The 12838-nt window shown below is 39.5% G+C and overlaps 1 protein-coding gene across 4 annotated transcripts in view; it reads right to left on the reverse strand.

Annotated features, from left to right (window-relative positions):
* The window catches only part of SOX6 (SRY-box transcription factor 6), a 610845-nt gene that overhangs the window by 248517 nt on the left and 349490 nt on the right, over positions 1–12838 (reverse strand). For all 4 annotated transcript variants that reach the window (XM_066640323.1, XM_066640338.1, XM_066640316.1 and 1 more), the window contains one exon: positions 8180–8269. In XM_066640323.1, coding sequence (XP_066496420.1) covers positions 8180–8269 — 90 coding nt within the window. The remainder of the gene's footprint in view (positions 1–8179; positions 8270–12838) is intronic.

The following is a 12838-nucleotide window of genomic DNA, read 5'->3' on the forward strand; positions in this document are numbered from 1 at the left end:
TCTTCAAAACAAGAGCTTAGAAACAAAAAGAATGTTCTGCATATTATCATTTATATTTTGTTATCTATTTCATATTTGAATTAGTACTGAGCAAAGTCTGTAATTTACAACCACACTCTCCCCTAGTTGTATCTGAATTACTAGATATGCTACCCTTTTTATTGTTTTGGTTATGTAATTATGTTGTGTCTTCTAAGGTTTATTATAAATGACAGCTTTGGGACCCGCTTGGCCCAGAGTATTGTTGCTATGTTCATCAAAGAGAAGGAGAAAAATGAAGTTAGGCAATATATTTTCTTGGAACAAATTTGGGAAGTTGCCATACACAGTCGCTTGACAGAGTTCTAATGTAGAGCTCTAAAATGACACAGCCAACTAATATAGTAAATAGTCTCCATAAGGAGAATGTATGGCCCCCAGTCACTGAACAGGAAGTTGGTGAACTTATAGATGCTTTAGCAACAGGAAAAGCACCAGGAGAGGACATGATTCCTCCTGACGTGTATAAGACCAATATTGAATGGTGGGCCCCTTTCCTTGCCAAATTATTTACTAATTATTTATTAATGCTACAGGATTTTTCCCAGAAGGTTGGAGGCAGAGTATTATCTTTCCAGTTTATAAAAAAGGGGATCATTCCAACTCCCAGAATTATCACCCAATTAGTTTACTGGATATCAGTTCTAAGATTTACTGTCGTTATCTCCTTCTGAAGTTGGTTAAGTGGGTTGAGGAAAACGATATTTTGCATCAAGAACAAGCTGGTTTTAGGAAAGGCCATAGTACGGTGGACCAAATCTTTGTCCTTCACCATTTAATCTGTAGATATACAAGCAGGCCATTTAAATGGCTTTTTGCAGCATTTATAGACTTTTCTTCTGCATTTGATACAGTCCCTAGGGATCGCCTATGGGATAAGCTTGCTGGGACTAATATTGATAGGATGTTGCTGCTTTTAATGCAGGAATTATATACTAATACCACCTTGAGGGTAAGGATAATTGCAGATGGAAGACTGACGGAGGAAATTTGTTCTACCAAAGGTGTTAGACAAGGGTGTTTGTTGACCCCCACTTCTTTTCAATCTTTATATTAACAACATTGTAAATGTTCTAACTCATGCAGATCATTTTGCCCCCTCAATTGGAAATCATAAGATCGCAACCCTTATTTATGCGGACGATATTGTTTTATTATCCTTGAATAGGAAAGGACTTAAGAGAATCCTAAACAAGCTGCAAGATTTCAGTGATTCGGAGCAATTGAAGGTGAATTATGCCAAATCCAAAATAGTGGTTTTTGGCAAGCGTTCACCAAAATTTAGTTGGACTTTGGGTGATCGCAAGATTGAACAGGTCCCTGCCTTTAAATATTTGGGTGTATTCTTTGACGAAAGAAATAGCTGGAAATTCCAACTTCAGAACGTTAAAACATTAGCGCAAAAATCAAGTTATGCCTTATTAAAATTTTTCCATTCTAGAGGAGGCAACTTGGTAATTCCAGCTTTAAAGGTTTTTTCGGGGAGAGTAATTTCCCAAATGTTATATGGTATAGAGATCTGGGGTATTAAGGAGAACAACATACATATTCCCGAAGTTGCTCAGAACAAATTTTTGAGGAACATTTTGGCTGTTCCACCATCTACTCCGGCAGCTTTTCTTAGAATGGAGACAGGTATGGTATCTATAAAGGCCAGGGCTGCCATAGCTATAATTTCTTATTACAAGAGTCTTGGACATGCCGGAAAATCGTCTTCCTAAACTCTGTTTGGCCGAGCAGTGGAGAAGAGGAGGCTGGGCCACTCTGGTGCAAATGCTCCTAAAATCAAAAGCTCTTTCTACTGACATCTTTGTCTTTTCTGAAATAAAGCAAATGTTGAGGGAATGGATGTTTAAACTGGATAATGATCAGCACTTAGATATAGTAAGATCTTCAAATGTTTCCCAGTTGTACTGTTTCCTGAAACCAAGTCACTCAAGAGTGCAATATTTATATTCACTTACCTTTGCCTCTTTAAGAAAGGCGTTCACTGAACTGCGTTTTCAAACTATGCCAACGGCAGTTCTAGATGGCAGATATATGTCCATTCCCAGGCATTTGAGGTTTTGTATTTGTGGAGCAGGACAGATTGAAGATATTGTACATTACCTGCTTCATTGTCAGCTTTATCAAAATCCTAGGGTAAGATTTTTGGAGCCTATTTTGGTTACCCTTCAAGGGAGAACACACATATGAAATTGTATTGGTTACTTTCCGATTGTGACCCATCGGTCACCTATAGCATGGCGCTGTTTGCAAAAGCTGCCAGAACTATTCATGCCAACTACCTAGGGGAAATAGTGGTAGATTGTAAAGGAGATTCCTTAATATGATGGGTGTAGGTGCCTTTTGTGCTTGATTTTGGCCTCATTTTATCATTTTATCATTGTTTGTATCTTGGTGTATACTTGGATTTATACATTTTATCTTATTGTGATAGCTAATACAATAAACAATCTTTGACTTTGAGGAGAATGTACGTATTTTAAAGCACATTCACAAATGTTTCATGTAAAAACAACAGTAGGGGCATAGCCTTAGGACTTTAAACCCCTTGGTAACTTCAGGGGAGTAAAGTCTGAAACACATGAAGCATTTGAATCAGTGATTTAAAAGACAGTGCATATTTTTGGAGAGCTATGAGTTGCAAAAAATTTTTCAGGTCTGGTACCTGTAGTGGTGCCTCTAGGGCAGTGGTTCTCAAACTGGTGGGTCGCGACCCACCAGTTTGTGTAACGCTTCCCCCTTCCCTTTAAGGGGCAGGGGAAGGGGAGGGAGGCAGCGACGCAATCCCCAGGATCGCGTCGCTAAGGGGTGCGGGGGGGGGGGGTGCTTTACTGCTTTTCAGCAGACAGAGCAGATAGAACATGCATTCTGCCAGTACGAAGAACCCTTCAGATTGCGCTGTGAGTTGTCCACATTTAGAGGTATGTCCCTTTGCTGCTAATTTTGTCCACGCATAGCTTCCTGTGCTGATTACTGTGATCTGATGGATTGCTTGGCAGCCCAATACTGTTGCTTCAGTACACTTCAAAATGAAGTACACATTTGCTATGACTGGAATGTGTAGCTACCATGATGCAAGATACTGACCACTGTTCCACTAAGAGTTTGTTGTGCAAGATTATGTTTCTGTTTTTTTCTAAGCAAGCCTGCTCCTTACCATCAACCCAGTGAGCCAAAACTGATGGTCAACGAGGGGTGACAGTTTGTGGTGGCCATATTTTCTGCAGATAATTAAAGGTGCAATAATTTTGTTAAATTCCCAAATCAGATGCCTGTTAATGTTTTTCCTGTGTAATACAATATTAAAATTTCCATAACAGTCTAGTGAAAAAGGCTGGTGTCACATATGAATTCAGTAAACGCAAAAGCAAGATGAAGAACAAATGATTATATTTATTTCTGATTATTGTGAAAACTATGATCCAAACTCCCATTCCCCAAACTTCCATTGTGTCCTCCACTTGACAAAGTAGCATGCAATGTGATCAGTAGCATGCAGCAATTTGTTCCCTTTATCCTGAGCTGATTTCACAAGTGTGAAGGTTCAGTTTACTTACACAATTTTGCTATTTGCATGCAAGAAAATACTTGTAGTCAAAAGCTTACAACAGAAGTAACATCATGTTTGCTACCATATATTTTGGCATTTACACTGAGGAGGTAGAAAAATTACCAAAACTGCAAAGAAAACCATCCACATAAGCAGTTTCCTATGCAGAGAGGACCTGCAACACTTGCATTCTCAGCTGCCATGACGCTATGGTAGGCACTTGCAAATCCATTAACACATTATAGTTGCCATAATGTACTTGAAGCTGCTTGAAATAATTCCACATGGTAGTACCTGAACAGCTTGTCATGTGGTGGAAGTCATGACTTAAAGTGGCTTTCCTACAGCAACTTAGAACTATACACCAGCTTTGATGCCCTTGCCCTAGGATGACCATGTTCCGTTGTAAGAAACATTATGGCCAGCATTAGAACACTTAGATTTACACTGCAATCCTAGGCATGTCTGCTCAGAAGTAAATCCCATTGAAGTCAATGGGACTTACTCCCATGTAAGTGTGCATAGGATTGCAGCCTAAGAACTACCACATGAAACAAGGATTCTTTGTTACTTCCAAGTTACCACTACTATCTCAGGATCCAGAGGAAGAAAGAGAAACACATTTTAGGAAATAATCAAAAATGCATATCATGCTTATGCAATTGCTCATGGAATTATTTTAAAACAGTTGGAAACATTTTTTAATAATACTTTAGGATACTGTTGCTGTGATGATCATTTTGGCTTAGAAAATGGGAATTTAGTGGCAAGGTAGAAGAACATTTTTAATTGTATAATTAGGACATGACCCAACCAAAGTTCAACATTTATGACACTGATTTCAATGATAGTGTCAATGATAGCATATGTTTAGCATTTTCACCAGGTCAGATCCTAAACTGCCGCTCTCTGAATAAAGATGCTCAATTAATGGAATTGTAGTTTAAATCTATTTACATTAACAGGAATTAAACAGGTTCAATTTTGGATGGATTGCATAATTGTTTTTCTCCTTTATAATTTTTCTACAGATATTGCTATCTTCCCTGAGACTGTAGACAGAGGTAAATCAATCTAAATACATAACTAATAATATACATAAAATACACTTACACTGCAGATTAATAATATAGAAAATTAAACATTTTTTTCCATGTGGTCACTGCAATAAAATCATCACTAAAATAATGTTATGCCCTGTAGTATATTACTAATAAGGATCTGTTACTAAGTTGAAAGGTTTTCCCCCTCTGTTCAGTATTTACATTGATTTCTCTAATTGGAACCAACTGATCTTTTTCCTGTATATTGATTTTTTAAACCCTAGCAGTTAACAATGATTCTAATATATCCCAACACTTTAGACCTTAATCATAGAGTGAGGTGTTGTTTTTTTTTTGCTTGTAGCTTTTGTTTGAGATTTAATTAAGAAGGCCTTGTGTCTCCAACCCTGAGCTGTGTTTTTAATTGCTCGTATGTATATCATGCAGACTTCAAAAGAAGTAAAAGACGTTTATAACAGAGAGCACAAAGGGGAGCTTTGAAAAGTCTACAACCGTATAAAGTGGCATAATTAAAAACCTATGGATGCTCCTGTGATATATAACCCATATATATTTATAAAGTAGGCTGCCGTATACACTCATGACTTGCCAAAAGGGATTTTCGCACTATTAAGAGAAATAATCTCAATGCATCTCAGATAGACTGTAAAGCAAACTAATATGGTAATCCTTGCAGCTTTCTTTTATTCACAATGTTCCTTATCACATGTGCTGAACTTCTGACAGCTAACCTACATTTTCCTCAGTCAGAATTCTTAATACAACTGTACTAGCAATTATCTTACTTTACGCTTTCTGAAAACAAGAGGTACGCACTTATCCGTGACATACCACAACATTCGCAGAATGGTCAACAATTCTATTCCAGAAATGAACCATAATTACAGCATGCATACCATTGTTTGTTGTGGTTCTCTTCCCCTAGCTACTGAAAAGAGGAGCAGCTATTTCTATCCCAAGCCATCAGAATGAAACTTGATATGGATAAAGGAATATGCTCAATGTGTTTCACAGGGAAATCTCCTACAGAGTAGAATGAGCAGACCTCCTCCAAATTTTAAAAGCCTGGAAACTAGCACAAGCCTCCTTATTTGCTCATTATTTTTAGACCACTAGAACTGCAAATCATACACAAAACAAAAGCCTTTTTTAAAAAGAAGAGTCACTAACATAAATGATGGTATAAAGCACAGATGGAATTAAAGGATTGTGTGCAAGTAATAGAGCCATACAATGCAAATGCATTTCTGTGGCAGGGAAACTATGCGCATCAGTCAATGTCTATCCCAAAATAGAGCATACTGTACAAAGAAAGGCAGCATGTGACATTTAAGACATTTAAGCCATAATGCCTATAAATATAGATTATGCTCCAGTAGTAAACTTCCCCAGGAATGGAAGTCAAAATACTTCCAACACACAGTAGATGTTGACCCAGAAGCCAGTGATTGACAGGACTGCTAGAACAATCATGACTCTTGGAGATAACATAACTGCTTGTGTTACTTAGGGGCTGACGTCCTTTATTTGATCTTCAAAGACCCTTTATGCTGAAAGAAACCATTGCAAGGCCATCAGTGACAATACCATGATGCTTGTAGGACTCTGCTAAGTAAGAGATTTATGTTGACATGTGGAACAGAAACTAAGCTATTTTTAATGATAAATGACTCCATCCTATGTGACATTTGATTAAAAAAGAAAGCCAAAAAAAGTTGAAAGATGGGGAAGAAGAGGGTTCCTCCAAATAGGAGACCTGGCCCTTTTGAAAAAAATCTGATTTTGCATGCAGAATTACTGATAAGTGTACTTCTAAAGAATCCATTCCCCATACATGAATATTCACTGTGATCCATAAGTTGTTGAAACTTATGGAAAGGCCTTGTGCTAACTCAGTACATTAGAATGTTTCAACTTTTTCCTTTAACTCCCATCTCACACTGTACCACTACCTCTATTTCAGAAAGTTCCCTCAGTTTCAAAGGCCCTGTGGCACACAGACCTGAAACTGGAAGAAAACAAGTCTAAATCACTCTCCCCCAAGCTCTCTGAATTAGTTTCAAGATTCTTGGAATCTTGGCCTTGATTCCATATATTCAATCCATAGCCAGCCAAATGCAGCAATGTACCAGTACACTGCTAATGTACATTAGCAGACCCCTAGCAGAGCCTGGCCAGGGTTTTAGAGCTCTTGGATACAATTATTTGTGCACAATTTTTTTAAAAACCCAATACAACTTATGGAAAGTTTTTCCTCAAAAATGATTGATAGACAGAAAAGTGAAATGTCTGGTGAACAGTAAGTTTTATAAATAATTGTGGACAAGCCATTGCAACTTTTATTTATTTCTTTGTCTTACCAAGAAAATGGTGAATAGGTGCAGAATGCAGCTTTAAAAGCTATCATGACTACTGTATGTCTAATATAAGGCAAAAATGAACCTTCTGCTATATTTTGTGCTATCTCTAATTTTTTATCATCTGTGTGTTTTGGCAAACATGGATGGCATCACAAACATGTGTGATGCTGGCACAAAAATAGCATTACTGCCTTTTTTCTTTGTTCCTGGCAGCCTTCTCCATAACTAAGATGCCAGTCTTGCAGCAGAAGGGTACTTGTTCAAAAGGGAGAGTATGTGCTTCATTTAGCCTTAAGAACAATGCCTTCCTTTTAATAAAGTAAACTCCACAGTAACAGTCAGTGCAAAGAGCAATTCTTCCTCACAGAACCACACCTTTGTTCCTTACAACTATGATTCTTTTCCTTAATCACCTACTTTGTTTTCTTCTTAATGTTTTACTTCACTGATCTTCTCTGAACTATAAGGAATTCTGAGAAGACGGAAGAACTCACTACACAAAACAAAGAGAGAAAGTAAAACAACAACAACAACAACAACAGCTCCCTACATGCACAATTAAAACCACCATCAAGGTTTCCTTAAAATACTGTGGTTCAAGATCACAAACAGCCCAATGCTAAAACCACACATTCTGGTGTAGGATAGGGACTTTCCCAGACTATGCTGTTTGAGGAGCGTAGCCTAAAAACACATTCAAGAAGCAGATTCCCAGGCACATTACTGGGTACTCTGGCATGTAGAAGTGTAGGAGGTATCCTAAGGAAATGGGAGCTTTTCTCCCAGAACACCTTGCTACATATTCACCACAGCAGACAAATGAGTAGAATTCACAGCCTAATCTGCTTCTGTGCCAAACCCTACTAGCTAAAGTGGACCAGTCAGGAGACTGACATCAATCTACTCCCTTCCCCTTTCAGGACATGGTAGTGCTAAAATAGATCTGATCTACAAAACAAGATGCATCTGAACATATTTCATGAGCGCATTCTTTACAAATGCAAGAGAATCCCCATTCGATTCACCCTGAACACAAAGTTCACTTTCATATTCTTGAGATTTCAGAAAGCATATCAATATAAAATGTTTGTAGTATTTTTTAAAAATGATTTCGAGGGATTGCTTTTCAAATAAAAATATAATGAAATGTTTTAATTTACCTTTAATTTCTCCAAGGAGTTCACTTGTGTTTAATCTTTCCATTTTCTCTTTCCAGTCTTTAGAAAGTAGCTTTTCCATGCAAGAAGAGTCTGTTTAAAGAACAATAATAAAGGCCTATAGTTAATGAAATTAATAAGTAGATGGTTCAAGCAAGCAAGATGCACCAGCAAATATGTATCCTAGATTGGATACTGTGTCCTGCACTACTTCAGTGCCATAATATTTGCTGCTACTATGTTCGTGTCATGAAAAGAAGTGAATGTTGCACCAGCAATGCACCATATAACTCAGGACTTCTTGGTTGACAACAGCTACCATTGCTAGATTTTGCATGGCCCTGTTGTTTTAGGTGGGGCCATAAGCATGTCAAGTGCTAACTGCAGAGCTTCAGTTTCCACAATGAGAAGTAATGGGACCAATGTACTATCTGATAAAATGTTCTCTCTGAATATCAGTGTCTTGGTCAAATCAGTCTCCAATTCTCATACACATATAACCTGACATAACTCACATAGTTGTTTTGAGGATATGCTTAAAGTACTTTGTCACTGAAGCTATGCCTAACAAAATAAAACTACACACATTCAACACTGGTAATAAGCTTTTATAATGCAACCAACTACTCAAAATGATGCTGCAACTTCATAAACACAACCAATTCTGCATGTCATTATTATTATTATTATTATTAACAGTATTTATATACCGCTTTTCAACTAAAAGTTCACAAAGCGGTTTACAGAGAAAAATCAAATAACTAAATGAGTACACCTCCTGATTTTAGGCTACCTCAGGATGCAAGGGAGCAGCAACAGGATGCAGGTCTCTTGTGTGCTCCCTGAAGCATCTGGTGGGCCACAGTGAGACACAGAAAGCTGGACAAGATGGGCCTTTGGACTGATCCAGCAGAGCTCTTCTTATGTTCTTATATATACAGCCATTTCACTTTGCTATCCAAAAATCTTTGTTGTATGCTGGAGAAGTGGGAAAGCACATATTCTTCTTCCATCGAATAAGGCATATAAGTACATAGGCTCAGTTTGCACAGCTCTTTTTCTTCAATAATCATGATGACATATGAATGGTCCTATGCATGGTATACAAGCACCTCACTTTACAGGGTACATGCATGGCCAATGTGTACAACACAGGCCAGAGTGCATCCCAATGAACTTTGATGCTAAAAAAAATGTGTATTGCAATCAAAGAACTGGCAGCCAAGGCCAAATTCGTAATTATGGGCATCCACCTGCATTTTATTCATGTACAAATTTCATTCGCCCATAAAGCAAAAATGGTGGGTTTAGTGTTCATATGAAAAAGGTGTTTGCAGGGGAGGGGTATGAAAGCCACCCCACCTTACTTTGCTGCTGCTTGTTATAAGAAATTTACCTCACTGTTCAGTGGAGCTGAACTGGGCAAAAATTGCTTAAGACAATGGAGCACAATATAGCAAGGGAGGGGCAAGTTACATTTCCATTTCCTGTGTGCTTCTTTTCATCTAACTAATTGTCCTCCACCTGTTCTTTACATGAGAATGAGGCAGAAATAAAGCAGTTGCCCCATCATATCTAGTTTGGCCCTAAGGCCAAATATCCCCTATGTAGGATTCCATACTCTATGTATCTGTAACCAAGAGGCTATTAACAATGATAAATGTCATGTCTACAGCTTCCCATATGAATTTACATAATTACACTCTAAAAATCACAAACTTATTTTTGTCTTTCCATATTCTCACTGCGTGCATAAGGAAACCCAAAACTTCACACAGCAAGTTAGATAAACTATCCACAAAGCACAGAAGTATCTCATCATACTTTTAGCCAATAGGCTAGCTGCCATAAGGACTTGTATTGTATCAGAGTTTAGTGCAACTCTCCAAAAAGAGAGCTATAAGGATGTTTCAAAACCTGCCAAAACTAAAGACCTCTATCAGGGTTTCCCTGAAAATCAAATGGAAATCATTTTGTGTGGCGGTTGCTTCATCTCTCTCTAGGAATCCTAGTGAGTCTACAAGGTCCACATCTCAGATTCCAGAGGCTTCAGATACTTTCCTCAGCAACTGATTCCTTACTACAGAAACAATGCACAGTCTTTGGAGAAGCCACTCAAAGAAACAAGTGTTTGGCTGGTCAAGGTGGATCTAGATTGATATCTAAAACAAATAGTTAAAGCACAACATTACCAGTGATTTCTGCTTTCTGAGAACACGGTCTACATCAGTACATTTGCCACAATGATTTTGGTTCATGTTGTACAGTGTCTAATCCCATCAGATATCATTATTATCCAAACCAGTGGCATCGAAATGGGGGGGCTGAGGGGGCCCCAGGTGCCAAACACAATTTTAGCGATTTTGATCATTAGAGGTGGAGAGACACCTCTAAAGACCAAAATCGCTAAAATTGTGGTTAGCAGGAATAATACCATCATGTTATATACCATTCAATGTGTAATTTACAGTGGAATGCAATGAAAAAAACCGGAATGAAATATCTCAATTCTATCAAAAGTTATGGCCAAAAAACCATAAAACAAAAATACAACTGTCTTATGTAACAAAAAGTAGATTTCTTTAACTCAAAATGGACCAATGAGACTGATTATTCAAAGAGCCAAGATGTTATTACGACACAGCATGAAACCAATAAGGTGTTAATAAGGTGACAGCTTCGGGGGGGGGGTGACACCACTAGTGACCAAAATTGTGGAAATTGTGATTTTTAGGACTAATACCACCATGCTATGTGCCATCAGATGCATAATTTACAGCAGAATGCAATGAAACAAACTGCATTGAAATACAGGTGTGCACCCCTTAGCAACCTACCGGCTTACATTGGGATCACATATGCAACAACCACACATAAACATGTGGCTGTTGGGGGCGTATCCCAAACCTCCGAAAGTGAGGGGAACTTGTTTCCCTGCCTCTGGAGGGTTGTCTGAGCCTCCCAGAGGCAGCACATGTCCGAGTGCTGCCTCTGCAAGGCTCAGACTGAGGGAAATCACGCCTGTTGCACAATTTCCGGCTTCCTCCGTGAAACCAGAAATCATGAGAGAGGCACAATTTCTCTCAGTCTGAGTCTCGCAGAGGCAGCACTCAGACATGTGCTGCCTCTGGGAAGGTCAGACAACCTCTGGAGGGGCGGGGAGGGGAGCTGAGCAGAGTGGAGCATCCTATTCCCTGCAGAGGCTTCAGATTTCATCGAGCGCTGGCTGATGACGGGGATCACAGTCCCGATCCCCTTTGTTAACTGGCGCATGACTGTATCTGTGTTCTATTAAAAGCTATAGCCAAATAACCGGAAAAGGAAACACAATTGCCTTATATCACAAAAAGTGGATTTCCTTAACACAAAACTGACCAATGAGCTTGAGTTATGTTATGAGAGCTTACAAGGTGTTATTATGACACAGCATGGAACCAATAAGATGTTATGAGGCAGCTCCCTTTTCCATGTATTAGAGCTAATACTCAAACCCCTATTCAGTTGTGTGTCATCAAGTTGGGCACTGCTTTTTTGTTGGTTACTGATTGGTTTGGTAACCTGTCCTGTTCTATAGTTAAATAAACAAATAAATAAAATGGGGGTGACACCATGAGTTACCATACGGGTGACACCAATCCTAGTGATGCTACTGTTGGGAAGGTTGGGTGTTGTTGATCACTGGCTTAGCTGACTTTTAAAGTGGATTCAAAGCATTCACGGTGGACTATAGTCTACCGATGGTTATCCCCTGGGGGCTGGGGATAAGAATAGGTCCTCAGTTTGGCTGTACTTGTCGTAAGAGGCGACTAAACAGCCACCAGGTAGATGGGGCTCATCAGCCTGGGAAGGCAGCTCATCTGAGAGAAGGAAAACTCTGATCCCAAACCTCCACTGCCTTGTGGCTACATCCAGTTAAGGAAAAGGCTTCAGGAGTCAACCTCAAGGCAAAATCCGGAGCCGGAGTCCCTGAGGCAGTTCATGGCTGAACACAGTCATGTTCTGGCAACTCCTGCGACGCCGCTGGAACCAACCATATTGGCTTCTGCCTTTCCATTGGAACATTTCAGTGACGTGGAGAGGGGGGATTTGCTGCATGGGTAACAGCCTATCCTCCATACCTACTTTACCCAGGCTTCGCGTACTGGAGAGGACACTGTTCCAGAGCCACCATTCAGAGCGCGATACCATAGTCTTCCGAGACTAAAGGATGCCAACAAAAGGTTATTAACCATGATGGCTACATTGAACCTGCAGGTGCAGGGGCAGTATGTCACTGAGTCAGGGACAGAAGCAGTGTTTTAGTTTATAAGGCGGATGAGCATTCTTAAGTCCAGAGCCCAGATCAACCAGGCAGGTAGACCTGGGCTCCCAGTTGAACTTCGGCCTCTGTGGCTGTGGTTTGCTAGGTGGGTAGACCTGGGCTTCCACCTGGGCTTGAAGCCCAGATCTATCTGCTTGGGTAGACCAGTACTCCCATTCTGACTGCTCTCTGGAAGCATCTCTTCCAGGTGGACAGACCTGGGCTCCTGGTTGAAGCCTCTGTGGCTGAAGTTTGCTGGGCAGGTAGACCTGGGCTCCCACAGGACTTAAAGCTCAATTAATTAATTTTGTTGTATTGGGGGGGTGTCAAAAATTGATGGGCCCTGGGTGTCAAATGTTCTA

Source organism: Tiliqua scincoides, chromosome 1 (assembly GCF_035046505.1).
Source record: "Tiliqua scincoides isolate rTilSci1 chromosome 1, rTilSci1.hap2, whole genome shotgun sequence".
Taxonomy (NCBI): domain Eukaryota; kingdom Metazoa; phylum Chordata; class Lepidosauria; order Squamata; family Scincidae; genus Tiliqua; species Tiliqua scincoides.